Source organism: Artemia sp. Qi Xiang Cuo, chromosome 2 (assembly GCF_049724085.1).
Source record: "Artemia sp. Qi Xiang Cuo chromosome 2, ASM4972408v1, whole genome shotgun sequence".
Lineage (NCBI taxonomy): Eukaryota > Metazoa > Arthropoda > Branchiopoda > Anostraca > Artemiidae > Artemia > Artemia sp. Qi Xiang Cuo.
The window spans coordinates 6,695,759-6,715,732 of NC_142795.1; the positions used below are offsets into that span (position 1 = coordinate 6,695,759).

Here is a 19,974-nt window from a genome sequence, read left to right on the forward strand (position 1 = left end):
CTGATCCTGTTTTCGACCGACCCTAACTATTCTTCTGAAATTTTTCCTTTTATAGCTAAATTTAAAGTGATGACTTAACTGGGTAAAATACTCTGATGGTCGATTATGTACATTCTGGTCATAAGAAACATAAATCACATATGAATATAATTTTAATGACATTTGGAGTGTAAAATTATGAATATAATTTTGATGGCATTTGGAGTGTAAAATTATAAGGTTTGTGTGAATTAAGAGGTACTAATGGCAGAAAAGCTAGAAAAAAGAAGAACTACTGTAGTACCCAGAAGAACTAGAAAAAAATCAAATGGGATGTATTTATAAAAAATAATGATCAACGACCCGGCAGAAAATTCCACCAACTCACATTCATTCAACGTATTAGGGCACACTATCGAAGTTATCAAGTCTTTTACTTACCTTGGGTCAGTTGTCTCGGATAACGGCTCAATTGAAATGGAAGTCCAGTCGCGCATCGCGAAAGCTGCGCCTATTATGGCTCGTTTATGCTGTTCCTTGTGGTCAAAGCCCAACATTAGCCGAAAACAAAAATGCGGATCTATAACACAACCGTAACGCAAGTCCTTCTCTACGGTGCTGAAACTTGGCCGGCAGCTGCTTCTGTTCGTGATGCCATAGATGTGGCCCGAACAAACTTCCTAAGACGAATCGAAGGGATCAAGTGGTAGGACGTCGTCTCAAACACCCGAATGCTAAGACTAACGGATCAGACCCCCAACCCTCAACAGCTCGTCATAAGAATTCTACGGTGGTTTGGCCACTTAATTCGCATGTCAGAAGAAGCACCCGCCAGCATACTTTTCAATTTTGATCTCCCTCAACATGGTTGGAAGCGCCCCGTGGAAGACCCCGGTTCAGATGGAGAGACAGCCTTACCCAGTACTTCTCCATGACCGGTACTGATCTCCAAGAAGCAATCACGCTTGCGCAGGACCGTTCGGAATGGAGGCAAAGAGTCATATCTCTCTCTACGCTGGACCACCAGAAGGAGCCTTAAGTCAAAGTAAGTCAAGTATTTATAAAATCATGATTTCCATTAACGTTCTAAGTCTATTTGGATCCAGTCTGACATATTTTGAAAATAAGTTGATTCATTTGTTTTTAAAGTATTCCTTTGCTTTTATTTACCCTCCAAATTCCTCAACTAAAACAAAGATATATCCTTTAACGGATATACGTATATCACCATCTACCTGGTCGGTAATTTCTACTCTTTGAAGAAAAGTTAAGACATTAATTAATTATCAGACGAAAAGATATTCTATGCATGCAATCAATATATAAATAACACGAAGAGTTGGAAAGATAAACATTTTATTTAATCCATGTATACGTTACAACTTATAAATGGCTTTCAAAATATTTGAGTTGACCTTAAGACCTTAATGGTAGCCGTGATGTCCATAATGATGGTTATCATGATGGTAGTCATGATGGTCGTAATGGTCGTTGTAGTGCCCATGCTCTTGTGATTGATAGTGGTATTTTTTATAGTAGGGGCCTTCCTCGTCAACCTAAAACAATTTTCGTCTTAGGATAAAGTGATGAAGTTTAGGTGAAGGTTCAATCGCAATGAGATTTAGCTAGTCAATTCTTAGCTAACTCCCGGATTTGCCTAATGCCTAAGACGTTTATAATAGGACTTATCTGATTGGTCGGTTACTGTCACTAGTAAGATACTAATTCTTTTTGTTTATGCAAATTCATTAAGAACATCCCCTCCCCTTGACACAAATCGAAAAGAGAAGCTATGAAGGTGAAAAATTAAGAGGCTATTACCTCGTTTGCATTTGGTGTATAACAAATTAATTAGAAAGAAAGTCAGCAAACAAAATTCTTAAGAAGAAGTTTTCATAGTTTCATTAGTTGTTTTAAATCCCAGTTTGTCCGTAAAACACAAAAAACAAAGACAGCTTAAGAGGATGAAACAAGTAAACTAAAATTATGCCAACAATAGCTTTTTGAAAATTAAGACTGCTTGCTTGCAATTTTCATAAAGCCGATCCCATTCCGTCGATCACGAGAGAACTACAGTGGTATAGAAAGGACTCTAGCCAATAGTAGCCAAAAATCCTAAAATGCGTTAAAAAAAAACTTGTAAGTGAGAAAAAATTGCCATTTGAAGCTGATTCAGGAATGGTAACTATTATTCTTAAACATTATAGTGTAATGTTTACGGGCTTGTTTGAAATAAAATTGTTATATTTATATGGTATTTGTAAGTAACGCAACATGATATTAAAAATTAAACACAACTTGTGACAAAAACTGCATCATCATATGCAAGATGATAACACACCTATCTTTTGACAAGGCTTATGGTGTCATATTTGACTCTTTCTACTGCCTTATTTCCTGGGGTTCATCTGTACTAGACCAACTAGGATAAAGGCTTTGCCTTTTCCTGTGTTTCGCATGTTTTTTTGTTTTTTCCCAAATTACATCCAAGGATTTGTAATGAAGCTCTCTAATTGACTGGTGGTTAGCCAAATTCTAAAACGTTCAAATAAAATTAAATTTTGGAAGCTGCCTCTAAAACTTAAGTAAATCTTTTTAGAATGGGTCTAATTTCAACTCAATTTCTTCATTAGCTTAATATTTGGTGATAGGTAAATTTTCCTTTGAATGGGTCTTCTCGAAAATACCCAGAAAAATAGTCATTCATTTTATAGAAGGTGAAACAAAATTGTGAAATGGGTTTCTGAAGATGGTAGACTTGACTAAATCAAAACCAAATCTGAAAACCAGATATTTTGGCAGTTTTTAGCAAGCATCACGAGCAAAAAAAAAAATGAAAAACTTAGAAGAGACTTGCCCCTTTCTGTAAGATATCATTAGGGGAATAACGAAATTTTTGGTTCTATGCTTTCAGGAATGTCCGTTTTTCATCTGTCGTTTGTCAATTTAACCTCCAAGAACGGATCTGTGACCCGAAATATATCTTGAGATGGTGAAAATAATGGTCAGAGACCCATGATGATTTGTCTGTTCAGGATGCTTAAGGCGATACAAGCAAAGAAGGGTCGAGTTATGAGCTTGAAAACACTTCCCCAAACCCTAATTTTGGCCGTATACTCATGACTAGAAGGTTCATAGACTATTAACAATAAAATAAGACACTTAAAGAATACATTTTCTTATGGGCAGGTCATCTTTTCAATTTAATATTGGTATGGATATTTTCCTCTTTGTTATCAAGAGCATGTTCTTGCCGTACAGGTCTAGGCGTTTCCCCCCGGACAATCAGTTTTCTCCTTGAAAGTTCAAATATTGGATTGTAAGTAAAAGTTTGGACAAGATATTATTAAGCCAAAATTTTTGAAGAAGAGGAGTTTTGTCAAATTAGTTCTTAATAATAACATTACTAAAGAAATTCATTTTCGTCCGAATTTTTTTTTTGAGACACTGTAGTCGGTAAATTCATTCGGTAACAACTGGTTGAAAACCAGGCTAAATCTTAAAAAAAGGCAATGGAAATTTCCAATTCGAATTGAATGATCCCTCACCAAAGTTTATTGGACCATCCTTTGCATAAAAACCTTATATATTAACAATTGACAACTTGCATTGTACTGAGCCCCTGGGGCTGGAAGGAAGATTGTCAAACCAGGAGGCACGGTTATTTGACCTTTGGACTATTTGGAACAAAATGACTATCTCAGAATTTTAATGGAGTTATTTTTTAAAAAGGCCGTAGGGGGGGGGGGGGATGGCTACCCTTCGGTCACTTTGGATTCTTCTAAAAGGAACTAGAACTTTTGATTTCTAATCGAATGAGCCCCCTCCAAAGTTTATGCGACCACCTCTCCCATGAAAACCTTATGTGCTAGCAATGGGCAGCTTGCACAAGTTAAAGCCCTTGTCTCGGGGGCTGTAAGGTATTTGTCAACTCTTGCGCTAGAGTTAATTGACTATTCGACTATTTTGGACAAAATTTATATCTCAAAATTTTGATCGGATTTATTTCAGAAAAAAAGACCTGAGTGGGGGGGGGGCTTTTTACCCTCCGATCTCTTTCGACTTTTGAAAAGGGCACTGGCACATTTTATACCCAATCAAATGAGCCCCCTCCAAAGTTTATACCACCACTTCTTTCATAAGAACCTTAGGCCTACATTTTACTAATGCACAACTAGTATAACTTATGGCCCTTACCCCGGGGGCTAGGGGTATTAAACCCAGAACCATAGTTATTTGATCTTCGGACTATTTTTAATGAAATGGTTTTCTCAAGATTTTGACCGGAATCATCAGGGGGAGGGAAAGGACGTGGGAGGGGGGGGCAGTTACCATCCAATCACTTTTGAATCTTAAAATGTGAATTAGAAGTTTCTATTTCCAATCGAATAAGCCCCTTCCAAAGTTTATACGATCACCCCTGCCACATGAAGTGCTTGGGTATATGTCAACAAAAGGGCAACTAGCATAATTTATAGCCCTTGTCCCGAGACCTGGGGGGTCATTAAACCCAGAGCCAATGTGACACGAACGAAATGGCTATCTCATAATTTTGATTAGGAGGCATTTGAAGGAGAAATGGCATGGGAGGAGGGGGGGCTGATTGCTCTTTGACTACTTTTTACTCTTAAAAAGTGAACTAGAACTTTTGATCTCAAATGTAATGAGCCTCCTCCGTAGTTTACAAATCCACCCATTATATAAAAACCCTATATGCTAACAATGGGTCACTGCCACAACTTACAGGCCTTGGCCTGGGGGCTGTGTGGTTTTTTTAGAACTATCCTCGGATGCATAGTTATTTGACTTATGGACTATTTTTAACAAAATAGCTATGTCAGCATTTTGATCGGATGCATTTTGGGGAAAGAGGGCATGAGGGGGGGGTGGGCAAATTGCCCGTCAATCACTTTTGACTCTTAAAAAGGGAACCAGAACTTCAAATTTTCAATCGGACGAGCCGCCTTCGAAGTTTATTTGACCAACCCTTCCATATGAAGTGCCTCTGGGGAAAAATGTAATAAGGCGTCTTTACTATAGGCATCGCTATAGTGTTGCCTTGGATTTTTTTTTTTTTTTTGACATACGTAGGCATTTAGGTAAATAAGTGTAAAACCATGAAAAATAGGGCATAGAACACAGACTTACAAGCTAAAATTGCTGTGAATGAATAATAAAACCTAAGAAAAACCTAAAATTTAAATGAATAGTCAAGTCAATATTAAATCGAGCACAAAAGTATCAAACAGTTCGTGGTAACGAACTGTAAGTAAGGAGCGACCCTGCTCAATGGTAACCGAAACTCTAGAGAATGGGTTTTTGATACCAATAGATACATCAATAGAATCAGATTTCAATGCTGATTTCAAATATATAATTTTCATCAAGTTTAGTGCTACCCATCAAAAGCTACGCGCCTAAGAACATTTGGCTGATTTTCAAAAAAAGGGGGAAAGACAAATAAACACGCATCCGTGATCTTTCTTCTGGCAAAAAATGCAAAATTCCACATTTTTGTAGATAGGAGCCTGAAACCTCTACAGTAGGATTCTCTGATACGCTGAATATGATGGTGTGATTTTCATTAAGGTTCTATAGCTTTTAGGGGCTGTCCCCTCCTCAACACCTCGCTCTTTACGCTAAAGTTTGACTCTGTCTCATAACTTTATTTTTTAAAACAATAAAAAACTTTAGCGTAAAGAGCGAAGCGTTGAGGAGGGGACATCCCCTTTCATATACGGAATAATTTCTGTTCGTTTTAAGTTTTAATGTCGCTCCTTACTTTCAGTTTAAAAAACTTGTTTTTTTTATTTAATCATAGATAATGATGACACTATCACCCCTCAAACCCTCTAAAGGAGCTTTATATTCAATTTACTGGATAAAATGTGTATTTTCAGCAGTTAGTTGAAATGAAACTGAGAGATCAATGCCCAGATGGCAATCTTGCTCCTCCAAATATATAAATGAATATTTACTCACTGTGAAATGATAATCATAAGGAGTTTGCTTGACATTCACATATGCTTTTCCATCATAATGGTAGCCGTGGTGATGGTCGCCATAATGGTGGTGTCCATGTCCGTAAGCAATGGCGATAAAACTTAAAATAACTAGTAGGAAAAATGGTCCCTGAAAAAAAATTAAATGCTAGAAATTACTGAAGATATATAACTAGAAAAGTATGTACATTTTCTATTTAAATTTATATTTACATTTATCTTGTTTGTGCAATGCTTCATATCTTTATCACGCTTAAACTGACCTTAGCCCTCACTAATTGTGTATACCAAACCAACATTTGTTTTTGCTTTTTGTTGAATTTTGCTTTTTGTTGTTATACACCTTTTAAGTTTTTTGTGTGTAAATTCTCTCCATCGTTGCCACAATTGAATCATGAAAGAGGCAAGCGGAAACTTTTCTTGTTCGAACAATGGAGAGAATTTAAACAAAAAAAACTTAAAAGGTGTATAACAACAAAAAGCGAAATTCAACAATAAACAAAAAGCAAAAAAAAAATGTTGGTTTGGTATACACAATTAGTGAGGGCTAAGATCAGTTTAAGCATGTTAAAGATATGAAGCATTCCAGAAACAAGATAAATGTAAATATAAATTTAAATAGAAAATGTATATACCTTTTTAGTTACATATCTTCAGTAATTTCTAGCATATTAATTGTTAAAAAAAAATCGAAAAAGCAACTGACTTTAAAACCAGGATTTTCTAGAATTTTTCTTTTTGTTGTTATACATCTTTTTAGTGTTTTTGTTGTGTAAATGCTCTCCATTGTTGCCACAATTCAATCATGAAAGAGGCAAGCGGAAACTTTTCTTGTTCGAAAAAAATCAACTATCTTGTTTCTGCAATGCTTCATATCTTTATCACACCCAAACTGACCTTAGCCCTCACTAATTGTGTGTACCAAACCAACATTTTTATTCAAAAATATTGACCTCCTAGTTATCATGTAACTTGCCTTTTACAGCTTACGTTTGTTAAAATCGTATGAAATTTTACTTGTATGGTATGTTTAGAGCTTCACTAAATAAAAAAGAAAAAAAAAAGATAGAGCCTGTTTTTCTTTGAAGAACCAAGGACATGAAATGAAAATATTTTCGCCCCCTGGCTCCATCTTCAATCTATTCATACCTTAAAACCAGGATTTTCTAGAATTTTTCTTTTTGTTGTTATACATCTTTTTAGTGTTTTTGCTGTGTAAATTCTCTCCATTGTTGCCACAATTGAAATATGAAATAGGCAAGTGGAAACTTTTCTTTTTCGAAAAAAATCAACGTTTGTAACAACCAATTTATCTGCAGCTGATTGTCGAGTGATGAAACAACCAACAGGATGGATACACCAATCATATTTAGTAGGACTCACGGTCGGGCTATTGAAAAAATATAGGCTAGTGAGAATATGAATAATTAGAAAAGGAACATTTTTAAAACAGAATAAAATCAGGATTCTGTTTATATGTCAATTGTCAATAAAAATGATAAATATAACAGAATAAAACAGCCTAATTTGGGCCGGTTTCCCCCCTTAGAAAATCCCCTCCATTAAAAATATTCTCCCCGCAGAAAATTCACACCCGAAAAATTCCTCACGAAAAGTTTTCCCTCGGATAATACCCGAATTATCCGGGATTTAGAGGATTTGGATTTAAGACCACACACATTGAGGGGTGAAAATTTTTACATGGGAAAGGCATTCTCTAAAACATACTTTTTCCTTAGAACAACAATAGCTAAGCAGTGTAAAGGGAAATGGAGAGATATAAACGAAGGCCTAAAGACCAAAAGATAGAACGAAACAACTAGCAATAAAGGTAACGTAAAGTCTTGCGTTGCAATGTACGTCAATGTGAAAGGTCCTTATCATCTATACCAATGGTATGGTACAAAAAAAGAAAACAAAATATTGGACATTTAATATTCTAATGCTTTTGTTCTATCTTTGTTCTATCTTAAGCCTTTTTTTTCTTAAAATATATTTATTTTTCTTTAATACTTGTTATATTACTATGTTTGAGAACTTGTCTGTTAAGTTCTATAATATTGGAGATATATATTATCAGCAAGGATTTATATTACGCTGCCTATGTAACAGAGAAGTTTACGGTGAGTCATCAAATGACTAATTCGACGTTTAACTTTAACATCAAATTACTTATCTTAAACTTAAAAGATTCGATATATAGAAACAAATATTTAACCATGCTATTAATGTGATCCTCCAGGCCTCCATCACGAAGTATTTCCGCTCATAAGAACCAGTACGACATTTTTAAACGACAACATCTACCAGTGGTAAGACGTTACTTTGACTGCTAGGAAAAAGATAATTTATAATGACTTCAAACATCTAAAACTTAATTATCAGTAATAGGGTCCGGAACTCAAATCCTGACTGTATTTTATACACCCACGAGTAAGTTTTGATACATTGACTAATCCTTGGGGTGAAGTAAAACCGCCAGCTAATTAAAGAAAAAGAAAAAAAATAGAATTTTTAAAAGCCAGGTTTAAAAACTAAACTTACATAAATAAGGTAAAGCGTACTTAAAAAAAAGCTTTCAGACTACTGAGTCAGAAATACAAACGCAATTTTTAGTTTTTTTTTTAACTCCATTTCATTCTATCACTTACAGCTTCTTGAACATTCAATAGGTTACATTAGACATTGTATTCATGATGTCTGAGAAATTAGGTCGAACAGTCTTTTTGCAAATTTTTGTATTCATTAAATATTCTTATTTATACCTTCAAGAATTGTATACGAGCTACTCATATATTTTGGATACGTTTTATGCTAATAAAATAAAAATAAATCGATCAACTATGCACTTACGTTCATTATATATGTATATGTTTTCCAAAGGGGTCAAGTCGCAGAAATTAGGTGGTGGGGTATATTTTATTTTCTTCTAAAATCTAAATGGGGCTTTTTATTTTTTGTATTTTTGATGAAAATAACAAAAAAGGGAATTTTTCACTGAAAGTATAAAGAAAAGGTATTTTCAAAATCTACGGGGTATATACTCCTCAGCCTCAACTGACACCACTATTATTTTCCGAATAATTACTTATCTAAGCAGAGTATACTCTTCCATTTCTTACCTTGTTCATTCTCCTATGGTGTTTAAGCAATATTAAATCAATACTGATTTTTCTTGAATAATAGTTTCTATAAATATAGTAAATATTGAAGGTCAAGATATATAATGACATTACAAATTTGAATCATGTCTCAACTGTCATGGGTTATCTTAAGCGTGCGACAGACTTACTTAGCTACAATCTATAAAACTCTTTTTTAGTTTAGAGCAATCACGTTTTTTTTTCAGGAAATTGCTGATTTACCATAATAAACTATTGAGATTGGACTCGAAATAAAACCAAAAAATAACCTTTAAACAAATAAAACCAAAAAATAACCTTTAAACAATAAGTATTAATTTGTAAAGTGCTTAGCCTTTGTTCCATAAATTAGTGCAATATCCAAACGATGTAAAACAAAGTAAATTAAATTAAATCTAAGTTTGTCTTAATGGTTGTTAGCAGTTTATATTTCATTGAGCAATAAAAATCAAGAAACCATGACAAGGAATATTGATTCAAGTTTTAATAATTGAAAAATAAAATTGTATTAAAGACAGAGTAAACTAAACTAATTAAAAATTCCAGGAAATAGTGGCAAAACCACTATTCCTGGTAAAAGGCGAAGCTTTTTTGGTTCTGTAAGCAATTCATATTATTATGCTAGTTTGTTATTTCTTCAGAGCCAGATTTACCTACAAGATTAGTGTCCTAGGAATTTCGAATATCAATTTAAGCTGATTATTTATGTTTTTAGCAGGCATATCAAAGTCGTTTACGATAGGGGGCCATCTTACCAAAATAAGCAACATTACGTCACTGGTTTCATGAAAAAAAGAAAACGAAACAGAAGATTGTTATTATTATTATTATGATTCTCATAATCATTATTATGGACATTCGCTAAAATACAAACTAGACATATTTACCTGATGTAATCAATCAACGAAGACGAAGGTATTTTGGATACATAATTCATATGCCAGCATTTGAAATGGCCAGCATGCTTCACTACTGGCAAGAAGAAGGCACAAGAGGACGGAGAAGGCCAAAAATTTCACAAGAAATACGACCCAAACAGGCATGCCATGAACACAACCTTAATTCTAGAGTAAGAGGAAAGGCACACTACTGCACCAAAGAGAAGATTGGAAGCTCTTCAATTGAACCTTCTATGCCTCTGGTAAAACAAAAGTAGCTAGGGTCTAAGGTAGGAAAATTATGAACACAATTGTCTTGGAACGTCATCCATGGTTCCGAACCGCCAAAACTTATGACCTGGTATACCATTAGTTAGCCTTTCACTTCGTTTTTTTCCGTAGAATTAAGACTGTTCAACTTTTTAAGGGAGTCAACTTATAATTTTGAGTCATAACCTACCTCAGGAGAGCACTCAAATTGGACGGGTAGTGTCTTATAAAGTCAGTCTTGAAATACCTAGTTTGGGACTGCTGCTTTTGTAGGTAATTATTTAAAAAAAAAAACTGTCCGAAAAATAAGTTTTTCAAAGAAAACTAAAGGCCATTTTAAACTTAAGCTCAGGAAATACAAATACCTGTTAAATTTCAAACTCAAAACGACCAGAAATTACTATTAAAGAATAAATGAAACCCAAAACGAACAGAAATTAAACAAACAATCATAGCAAAAAACATACAACATGTAATAATATAAATGAATAAATAGATCTTAAAGCGAGTAATGCTTAGATTGAATATGAAAATCAAGCTTAAAACGAAAACAAATATTTTGCTATTAAAGTAAAAATGAAACTTACAACGAACAGAAATTAAATAACAATCAATGCCAACAAACACACAATATATATTGATGTAAATGAATAAATAAATCTTAAAACGAATGAGAGTCAAACGGCATATGCAACGCAAGTTTGAATCGAATAAAAATAACTACAAACAAGAGTTTGAGTATCGTCTCATTGCAGAAGCCGGAAATCTGCTGCGTCATTGGTGCTTTACTGAAAACAATTCTTTCATTAATTAAGATTTTAGTGAATAAATATCAGCATATGTATATTAAATTGACAATACACATTTTTTTTTCAGTAAACTCATTTGAATTTTTTTTCAGTAAAGTACAAATTATATTCTGGCTTTTAGAAAGCATAGGGGGTTTTGAACCCTACTCATATTAATTTATGCTCGTTTTGAGTTTGACTCTAATATTTATTTTAATTTTTTTGCGGTTTGGGTTTCATTTATTTATTGATACTGATTTGGGATTGTTGTATGCTTGGTAGATTATATGATACTCCGGACGCCAGGTGTTGAAAGTGTGAATCACAACACGACGGAATGGGGCTGCTACGAGAATTAGCCTACCCTCCACCCCCTAAATTGACCATGCAGATTCAAAAATATCAATGGTACTTGCTTTCGAGTAGTGGAACACTCCGAAACTTCCCATTTTATTATATTTTGGGGTTTCATGCAAGAAAATGCATGTTCCACAAAGTTTGAGGTGCAGTTTTCCGCTCAAATAGAAATGTCTAGAAGCCATAGAATGTTTTCATAACAAACGAACACGATTAGTTAGAGAAAATGGCAGAGTTAAAAAAATGGCAAAACTATATGAGTCTTGAACAGTCTTGGAAAGTATAAACAAAATCAAATTGAATATTAGATATATAATGATATTAATTGTTGACAGATCCATCAGTTCAATATTTTTTTTTCACTGTAATTTTATTTTCATTTTCAATGCTGTAAGAACTGGAAAATAATAAATTTGTAATATACGAGTAATTTGTTTTCAGTGAAGCACCAATGACTCAGAAGATTTTAGGTTTTTGCAGTTAAAGAAGGGGATAGTATCCAAATTTTGTTTGTAGTGAAACTATATTTGTCTTGACTAATCTTGAAAAGAACTAATAAGTTAAACTGAATATTTGATGCGTAGTGATATTAATTGCTAAAAGCTCATCTGTTCAAAATTTTACTGTAATTTTAATATTTATTTTCAATATTAAGAACAAAAGAAAACATTTGTAACATAATTCGTTTTCAGTAAAGCGCCAATGACGCAGTAGGTTTTAGGCTTCTGCAGTGAGGCGATACCCAAACTCTTGTTTGCAGTTATTTTTATTCGACTGAAACTTGATTTGCATATTCAGTTTAAGGTTGTGGGTTGCCCTGAAGGTTGTGGGGGAGAGTCCTCCTCAAAAACATATTTTTTATCTTGAAATCAACTACGCTGAACAAAATGGCTACCTCAAAATTTTGATTGGATGTGTTTGGGAAATGAAGGGCGTCAGGGGAGGGGGGGGGGCTAGTTGCACTCCAATCACTTTCGACTATTAAAAAGGGCACTAGCCCTTTAATTTTCAATCGAATGAGCCTGTTTTGAAGTTTCTACGACAACACCTTCTGTAAAAACCTTATATGCCCTCAGGGCATAACTTAAAACCCTTGCCCTGAGGGTTGTGGTGAAGTGTCCTCCTCGAAAATATATTTTCTATTTGGAAATCAACTGCGCTGAACAAAATGGCTATCTGGAAATTTTGATTGAATGTCTTTGGGGAAATGATGGGCGTGGGGGGGGGAGAGGGGCTAGTTACTCTCCAATCACTTTCGACTATTAAAAAGGGCACTAGCTCTTTAATTTCCAATCGAATGAGCTTGTTTTGAAGTTTCTACGACAACGCCTTCTATAAAAACCTTATATGCCCTCAGGGCATAACTCAAAACCCTTGCCCTGAGGGTTGTGGGGGCGTGTCCTCCTCAAAAATATATTTTCTATCTGGAAATCAACTACGCTGAACAAAATGGCTATCTCAAAATTTTGATTGGATGTGTTTGGGGAAATGATGGGCGTGGGGGGGGGGGGGGGCTAGTCACGCTCCAATCACTTGACTATTAAAAAGGGCACTAGCCATTTAATTTCGAATCGAATGAGCCTGTTTTGAAGTTTCTACGACAATGCTTTCTATAAAAATCTTATATGCCCCCAGGGCATAACTTAAAACCCTTGCCCTGAGGGCTGTGGGGGGGAGTGTCCTCCTCAAAAACATCGTTTCTATCTGGAAATCAACTACGCCGAACAAAATGGCTATCTCGAAATTTTGATTGGATGTGTTTGGGGAAATTATGGGCGTGGGGGGAGGGATGGGGGCTAGTTACACTCCAATCACTTTCGACTATTAAAAAGGGCACTAGCTCTTTAATTTCCAATCGAATGAGCCTGTTTTGAAGTTTCTACGACAACGCCTTCTATAGAAACCTCATATGCCCCCAGGGCATAACTTGAAACCCTTGTCCTGAGGGTTGTGGGGGAGTATCCTCCTCAAAAATATATTTTCTATCGGGAAATCAACTACGCCGAACAAAATGGCTATTTCAAAATTTTGATTGGATGTGTTCGGGGGAATGATGGGCAGGGGGGGGGGCTAGTTGCCCTACAATCATTTTCGACTATCAAAAAGGGCACTAGAACTCTCGATTTCCAATCGAATGAGCCCGCCTTTGAAGCTTCTACGATGACCCCTTCCATATGAAGTGCCTCTGGGGGAAAAAAATAATAATAAATAATAATAAAACATTGGAGCCGTATGGCCTTTACAATAGGCAACGCTACAGCGTTGCCTCTGACAACTGTACCGTGGTTCTGCTTATTTGCCATATTGGCTTGCAAATTCCAGTGTAATCTCAAAATAGCTCATCAGACGGAGAGCAGAGGATGTACTCTTAAGAAAGAGCTATTAACGTCACATCAAAACTCGTAGAGGTTGAGAGGATATATCATCAGTATAGCAACGTGCCCTTGATGCCCTGTTTCTGGCCCCCATGGAGTGGTAAACGTCGGGTTTTAGGATTTCCGGCAATAACTGGGCATCTGTATTTGGTAATGGGCCTAATACAGGACTCGAAAAGAGGGATATTCGAGCTGGATATTGACATATCCTTAAACCGTTATTTTCTCAACTATATTATGAGAGCAACATTAATTTTGACATTTTTTTTTCTCGTCCCACCAATTTAGGACTATTTTAAGAAACTTTTTACGTTCTAGCATCTGTAGCTTTTATGGAAAGTATGACTTTCAGACTGGACTTACGAACATGGCATTAAATTTGAGAAGCTCTGAATAATTTTTGCCAGGGGCAGTCTTTTCTTGTCTTTAAGCTGGAGCAGGGGAGCCTTATAATTAAAATGTCAAAGAGCAGTATCCGAAGCCTTTCCAGTTAGTTTTTGCTTCTTCAAGTCGTGTTTCATCTCTCAAATGGAAAACTCCCTTCAAGTAGGCAACTACGAAGGCCTCAATTCCAAATTGAATATAGACTAAGATTTTAACGTTTAAGATGTGTTGAGGTCCCCTGACCCCACTGACAAAATTGCAAGAGCTATTGGGCAATCGAAACGAGTCAAACATGTATTTTCAAAAAATTATTGAAACGTAAGAACGAATTTTAAAGCTATTTTTAACATAATTACAACAATTATTTAAACATAAATTATGATTATTTTATTTATTTATGAATGTATCACAAAAGAGTACTGGTTTTTGTAGTCTTTAATCATAGAAAGCATGTGATTAAAACCGTTTATTAACTGCTTTTTTTACCATATTGTCTTCACGGGTTTTTATGAAATTGAAAAATATAGTCTTCTAGAACCAGATTCACGAAGGAGGGAATAAAAAATGTGAGGAAGATGTACAGTAGTAATGTTATGGTGAATCTCTTCTTTTCTTTATTTTCATTTCCATCAATAGAGAGAGTAGAGAGGGGTCAGAAGGCCCCACGATTCACCCCTGCTGCCACCTATAACTTTTTTTGCACCCCATATATGGGCATGGAATCCCTAGGGAGAAAGATTGCGTAATGGGGTCAATGATCTCTTTTTCCAAGGTCGATTTATTTGATGTTTCTATGTGTAATAACTCCGGGGCGAAGGTTGCACATGCGCATTGAATTCTAACGGGAAACAATGTTATTGATCTAGGACTCGAGGGGGAAGTGAATTTCCGAGAATTTGATTGCGTAATCAAAGTATGTCAACAACAACAACAACGACCTTGACATTCGCTGAGAGCGTGCACTTACAACAACAACAACATCGACCATGGAACACCTGTGCTGTCGACCTCAATTCACCTATCGTGAATCAATAATTCCCCTTAGAAACAACAAATTAATTTCGCCTTTCTTGACAGATCAATCTATCAATGACATCATCTGTCAGACTTTAAAAATTTTCGCCTAGAAACATTTCTCCAGGAATAGATCCAAGTCATTAATGTCATTGCCTCAGGAACAACTCTTTTCGTCGAACTCCAAAAGATATTAATAACGAAAGGCCATGGACACAAATAGGCAAGAAACATCTTAGCGATGAATTGTTTTAGCGCGCGAAAAGGTTTCTTATTAATTTGAAATGCGTTAGCGCAGAGATGCCAATTACAAAGGAACACGCTGAATTTGCGTTTAGGGATTATTTGGGCGAAACCGTTTTAGACAGGTTATGGAACTATTTCGGCGAAACAGATAGAGACATTTTAAAAGAAGATTTTTGAAGAGATTTTAGAAGCGAATTTGAGTGTGGTCGTTATAATACACAAGTTTCATTTGAACAGTGTTGTGAGGTCCTCTAACCCAACCCCAAAGGGTTCCAATCCTCATACCCCAACCCCGAAGGAAGCCCCTGGTCCTCAAAGGTCCCCCAAGCTCCCAAAGGCCCTCCACCGGTCCCCAAATGTCCCCCAGGCCCTCAACGGCCATCCCCAGGCCCCAAATGTCCCCCAGGCCCCCAACTGTCCCCCCGGCCCCCCAAAGGCCCTCCCTGTGCCCCAAAGGCCCTCCCCCGGCCCCCAAAGGCCCCCCGGGCGCCCAAAGGACCCCCGGGGTCCCAAACTCCCACCCCCGGTCCCCAACTGTCCCCCTGGCACCCAAAGGCCCTCCCTGTGCCCCAAAGGGCCTCCACCGGTCTCCAAAGGCCCATCGAGTTCCCAAAGGACCAACGGGGTCCCAAAGGCCCTCCACCGGTCCCCAAAAGTCCCCCAGGCACCCAAAGGCCCTCCCCGGTGCCCCCCAGGCCCCCCCACACCCCCAAATGCCCTCCCCGGACCCCCAAAGCCCATCCCCCGGTCCCCAAAGGTCCCCCCGAGCTCCCACGGGACCACCGACCCTCAAGGAACCCACAGACCCTCAAAGGCTCTCCCCGAGCACCCGTCTTTCGGTGATGTGTGTTGTCTGAAACCTAGGATTTGTGATGTGTAGTTTGCTACTTCAGGCTTTTCTGAGCTAAGGTTTCCTAGTATTTCCTAGGTGAATGCTGTCTGAAACCAATAGTTTGGGATGATTAGTTTGCTATTTCAGGCTTTTATGAGCTAGGTTTCTTAGCCTTTCGTTGGTGTGTGTTGAGTGAAACTGATGATTTAGGATTTGTAGTTTGATATTTTTGACTTTTCTGAGTTGGATTTCTTAGTCTTTCATAGGTGTGTGGTGTCTGAAACCTATGATTTGGGATGTGTAGTTTGCTATTTTTAACTTTTCTGAGCTGGATTTGTTAGCCTTTCATAGGTATACGTTGTCAGAAAATTATGATTTGGAATCTATAGTTTGCTATTTCAGGATTTTCTGAGCTAAGGTTTTCTAGTATTTCGTAGGTGAATGTTGTCTGAAACCAATAGTCTGGGATGAATAGTTTGCTCTGTTTGACTTTTCTGAGCTAGGTTTCTTAGTCTTTCGTTGGTGTGTGTTGACTGAAACCGATGATTTGGGATATTTAGTTTGCTATTTTTGACTTTTCTGAGCTGGATTTCTTAGTCTTTCATAGGTGTGTGTTGTCTGAAACATATGATTTGGGGTGGATGGATTGCTAATTTTGACTTTTCTGAGCTGTATTTCTTAGACATTCATAGGTGTTTGTTTTCTGAAAAATATATTTTGGGATTACTAGTTTGATATTTTTGACTTTTTTGAGCTAGATTTCTTAGCCGTACATAGGTGAGTGTTGGCTGAAACCTATTATTTGTGATGGATGGAATTGGATACTTCTGACTTTTCTTAACTAGATTTCATAGCCATTCGTAGGTGTGTGGTGACTGAAACCTATGATTTGGGATGTGTAGTTTGCTATTTTCGACTTTTTTGAGCTGGATTTCTTAGCCTTTCATAGGTATGCGTTGTCGAAAATTATGATTTGGGATGTATAGTTTGCTATTTCAGGCTTTTCTGAGCTAAGGTTTTCTAGTATTTCGTAGGTGAATGTTGTCTGAAACCAATAGTTTGGGATGAGTAGTTTGCTATTTTTGACTTTTCTGAGATAGGTTTCTTAGTCTTTCGTTGGTGTGTGTTGACTGAAACCGATGATTTGGGATATGTAGTTTGCTATTTTTGACTTTTCTGAGTTGGATTTCTTAGTCTTTCATAGGTGTATGTTGTCTGAAACCTATGATTTGGGATGGGTAGTTTGCTACTTTTGACTTTTCTGAGCTGGATTTCTTAGCCTTTCATAGGTGTTTGTTGTCTGAAACCTATAGTTTGGGATGACTAGTTTGCTATTTTTGACTTTTCTGAGCTAGGTTTCTTAGACGTTCATAGGTGAGTGTTGTCTGAAAACTATGATTTGGGATATGTAATTTGCTATTTACGACTTTTAATAAACGGATTTCTTAGTCTTTCGTAGGTGTGTGGTGTGTGAAACCAATGATTTGGGGTGTGCGGGTTGCTATTTTTTGCTTTTCTGAGCTGGGTTTCTTAGACTTTCGCAGGTGTGTGTTGACTGAAACCTATGATTTGGGATTGGTAATTTGATATTTTTGTATTTTCTGAGCTATATTTCTTAGCCCATCATATATGTGTCCTTTCAGAAAATTATGATTTGGGGGGTGTAGTTTGCTTTTTGGACTTTTATGAGCTGGGATTCTTAGTCATTCATAGGTGTGTGTTGTCTGAAACTTAGAGTTTGGGATGAGTAGTTTGCTATTTCAGACTTTTCTGAGCTAAGGTTTCTTAGTATTTCGTAGGTGAATGCTGTCTGAAACTTATGATTTGGGATATGTAAATTACTATTTCGGGCTTTTCTGAGTTAGATTTCTTAGTCTTTCATAGGTGTATAGTGTCTGAAACCTATGATTTAGGGTGTATAGTTGTCTATTTTTAAATTTTCTAAGTTAGGTTTCTTAGTCTCTTATATGCATGTTGTGACAGAACCTTTCGATAATGGATGAATAGTTTGATATTTCAGGCGTTTCTGAGCTAAGGCTTTTAAGTTTTTCGTGGGTAAATGTTGTCTGAAACCACTAGTTTGGGAGATGCGGGTTGCTATTTTAGGCTTTTCTGACCAGATTTCTTAGTCTTTCATAGGTGTGTGGTGTCTGAAACCTATGATTTGGGATGTGTGGGTTGCTATTTTTGACTTTTCTGAGTTGGATTTCTTAGTCTTTCATAGGTGTGTAGTTGTCTGAAACCTATGATTTGGGATGGGTGGATTGCTACTTTTGACTTTTCTGAGCTGGATTTCTTAGCCTTTCATAGGTGTTTGTTGTCTGAAACCTATAGTTTGGGATGACTAGTTTGATATTTTTGACTTTTCTGAGCTAGGTTTCTTAGCCGTTCATAGGTGAGTGCTGTCTGAAACCTATGATTTGGGATATGTAATTTGCTATTTCTGACTTTTCATAACCGGATTTCTTAGTCTTTCGTAGGTGTGTGATGTCTGAAACCTATGATTTGGGGGTGTATGGGTTGCTATTTTTTGACTTTTCTGAGCAGGATTTAATAGCCATTCGTAGGTGTGTGTTGACTGAAACCTATGATTTGGGATGGTTTATTTGCTATTTTTGACTTTTCTAAGCTAGATTTCTTAGCCTTTCATAGGTGTGTCCTTTCAGAAAATTATGATTTGGGACGTATAGTTTGCTTTTTGGACTTTTCAGAGCTAGGATTCTTAGTCACTCATAGGTGTTTGTTGTCTGAAACTTCGAGTTTGGGAATGAGTAGTTGGCTATTTCAGACTTTTCTGAGCTAAGGTTTCTTAGTATTTCGTAGGTGAATGCTGTCTGAAACTTTTGATTTGGGATATAGTATTTCGTAGATGAATGCTGTCTGAAACTTATGATATGGGATATGTAAATTACTATTTCGGGCTTTTCTGAGTTGGATTTCTTAGTCTTTCATAGGTGTGTGATGTCTGAAACCTATGATTTGGGATGTGTAGTTTGCTATTTTTAACTTTTCTGAGCTAGGTTTCTTAGCCTTTCATAGGTATGTGTTGTCAGAAAATTATGATTTGGGATGTGTAGTTTGCTATTGCAGGCTTTTCTGAGCTAAGGTTTCCTAGTATTTCATAGGTGAATGTTGTCTGAAACCAATAGTTTGGGATGAGTAGTTTTCAGTTTTTGACCTTTCTGAGCTAGTTTTATTATTCTTTCGTTGGTTAGTGTTTACTGAAAAATATGATTTGGGAGACGTATTTTGCTATTTTTGAATTTTATGTGCTGGATTTATTAGCCTTTCATATGTGTGCGTTGACTTAAACCTATGATTGGGATGAGTGGTTTGCTATTTTTGTCTTTTCTGAGCTATATTTCTTAGACGTTCATAGGTGTGTGTTGTCTGAAAATTATGATGTGGGATGTGTAGTTTGCTATTTGAACTTTTCAGAGCTATGATTCTTATTCCGTCATAGGCGTTTGTTGTCTGAAACTTCTAGTTTGGGATGAGTAGTTTCGCTATTTCAGGCTTTTCTGAGCTAATGTTTCTTAGTCTTTAATAGGTGAATGATTTCTTAAACCTATGATTTGGGATATGTAAATTACTATTTAGGGCTTTTCTAAGTGGGATTTCTTAGTCTTTCATAGGTGTGTGTTGTCTGAAACCTATGATTTGGGATGGGTGGATTGCTACTTTTGACTTTTCTCAGCTTAATTTC

At 36.4% G+C, this 19,974-nt stretch overlaps 1 protein-coding gene across 2 annotated transcripts in view; it reads right to left on the reverse strand.

The window, feature by feature from the left end:
- Positions 1 to 1,326: 1,326 nt before the first annotated feature.
- The window catches only part of LOC148954848 (uncharacterized), a 122,056-nt gene continuing 103,408 nt past the window's right edge, over positions 1,327 to 19,974 (reverse strand). Inside the window, exons 1-3 of one of the 2 annotated variants that reach the window (XM_089107970.1) lie at positions 9,104 to 9,124; positions 5,962 to 6,111; positions 1,327 to 1,535 (exon numbers count right to left, since the gene is read on the reverse strand). In XM_089107970.1, the coding sequence (XP_088964096.1) occupies positions 1,404 to 1,535; positions 5,962 to 6,111; positions 9,104 to 9,112 (291 nt within the window). In that variant the 5' untranslated portion in view covers positions 9,113 to 9,124 and the 3' untranslated portion in view covers positions 1,327 to 1,403. Of the gene's footprint in view, positions 1,536 to 5,961; positions 6,112 to 9,103; positions 9,125 to 19,974 lie in introns of those variants that run through there. The other variant, XM_089107969.1, reaches the window with a different exon arrangement.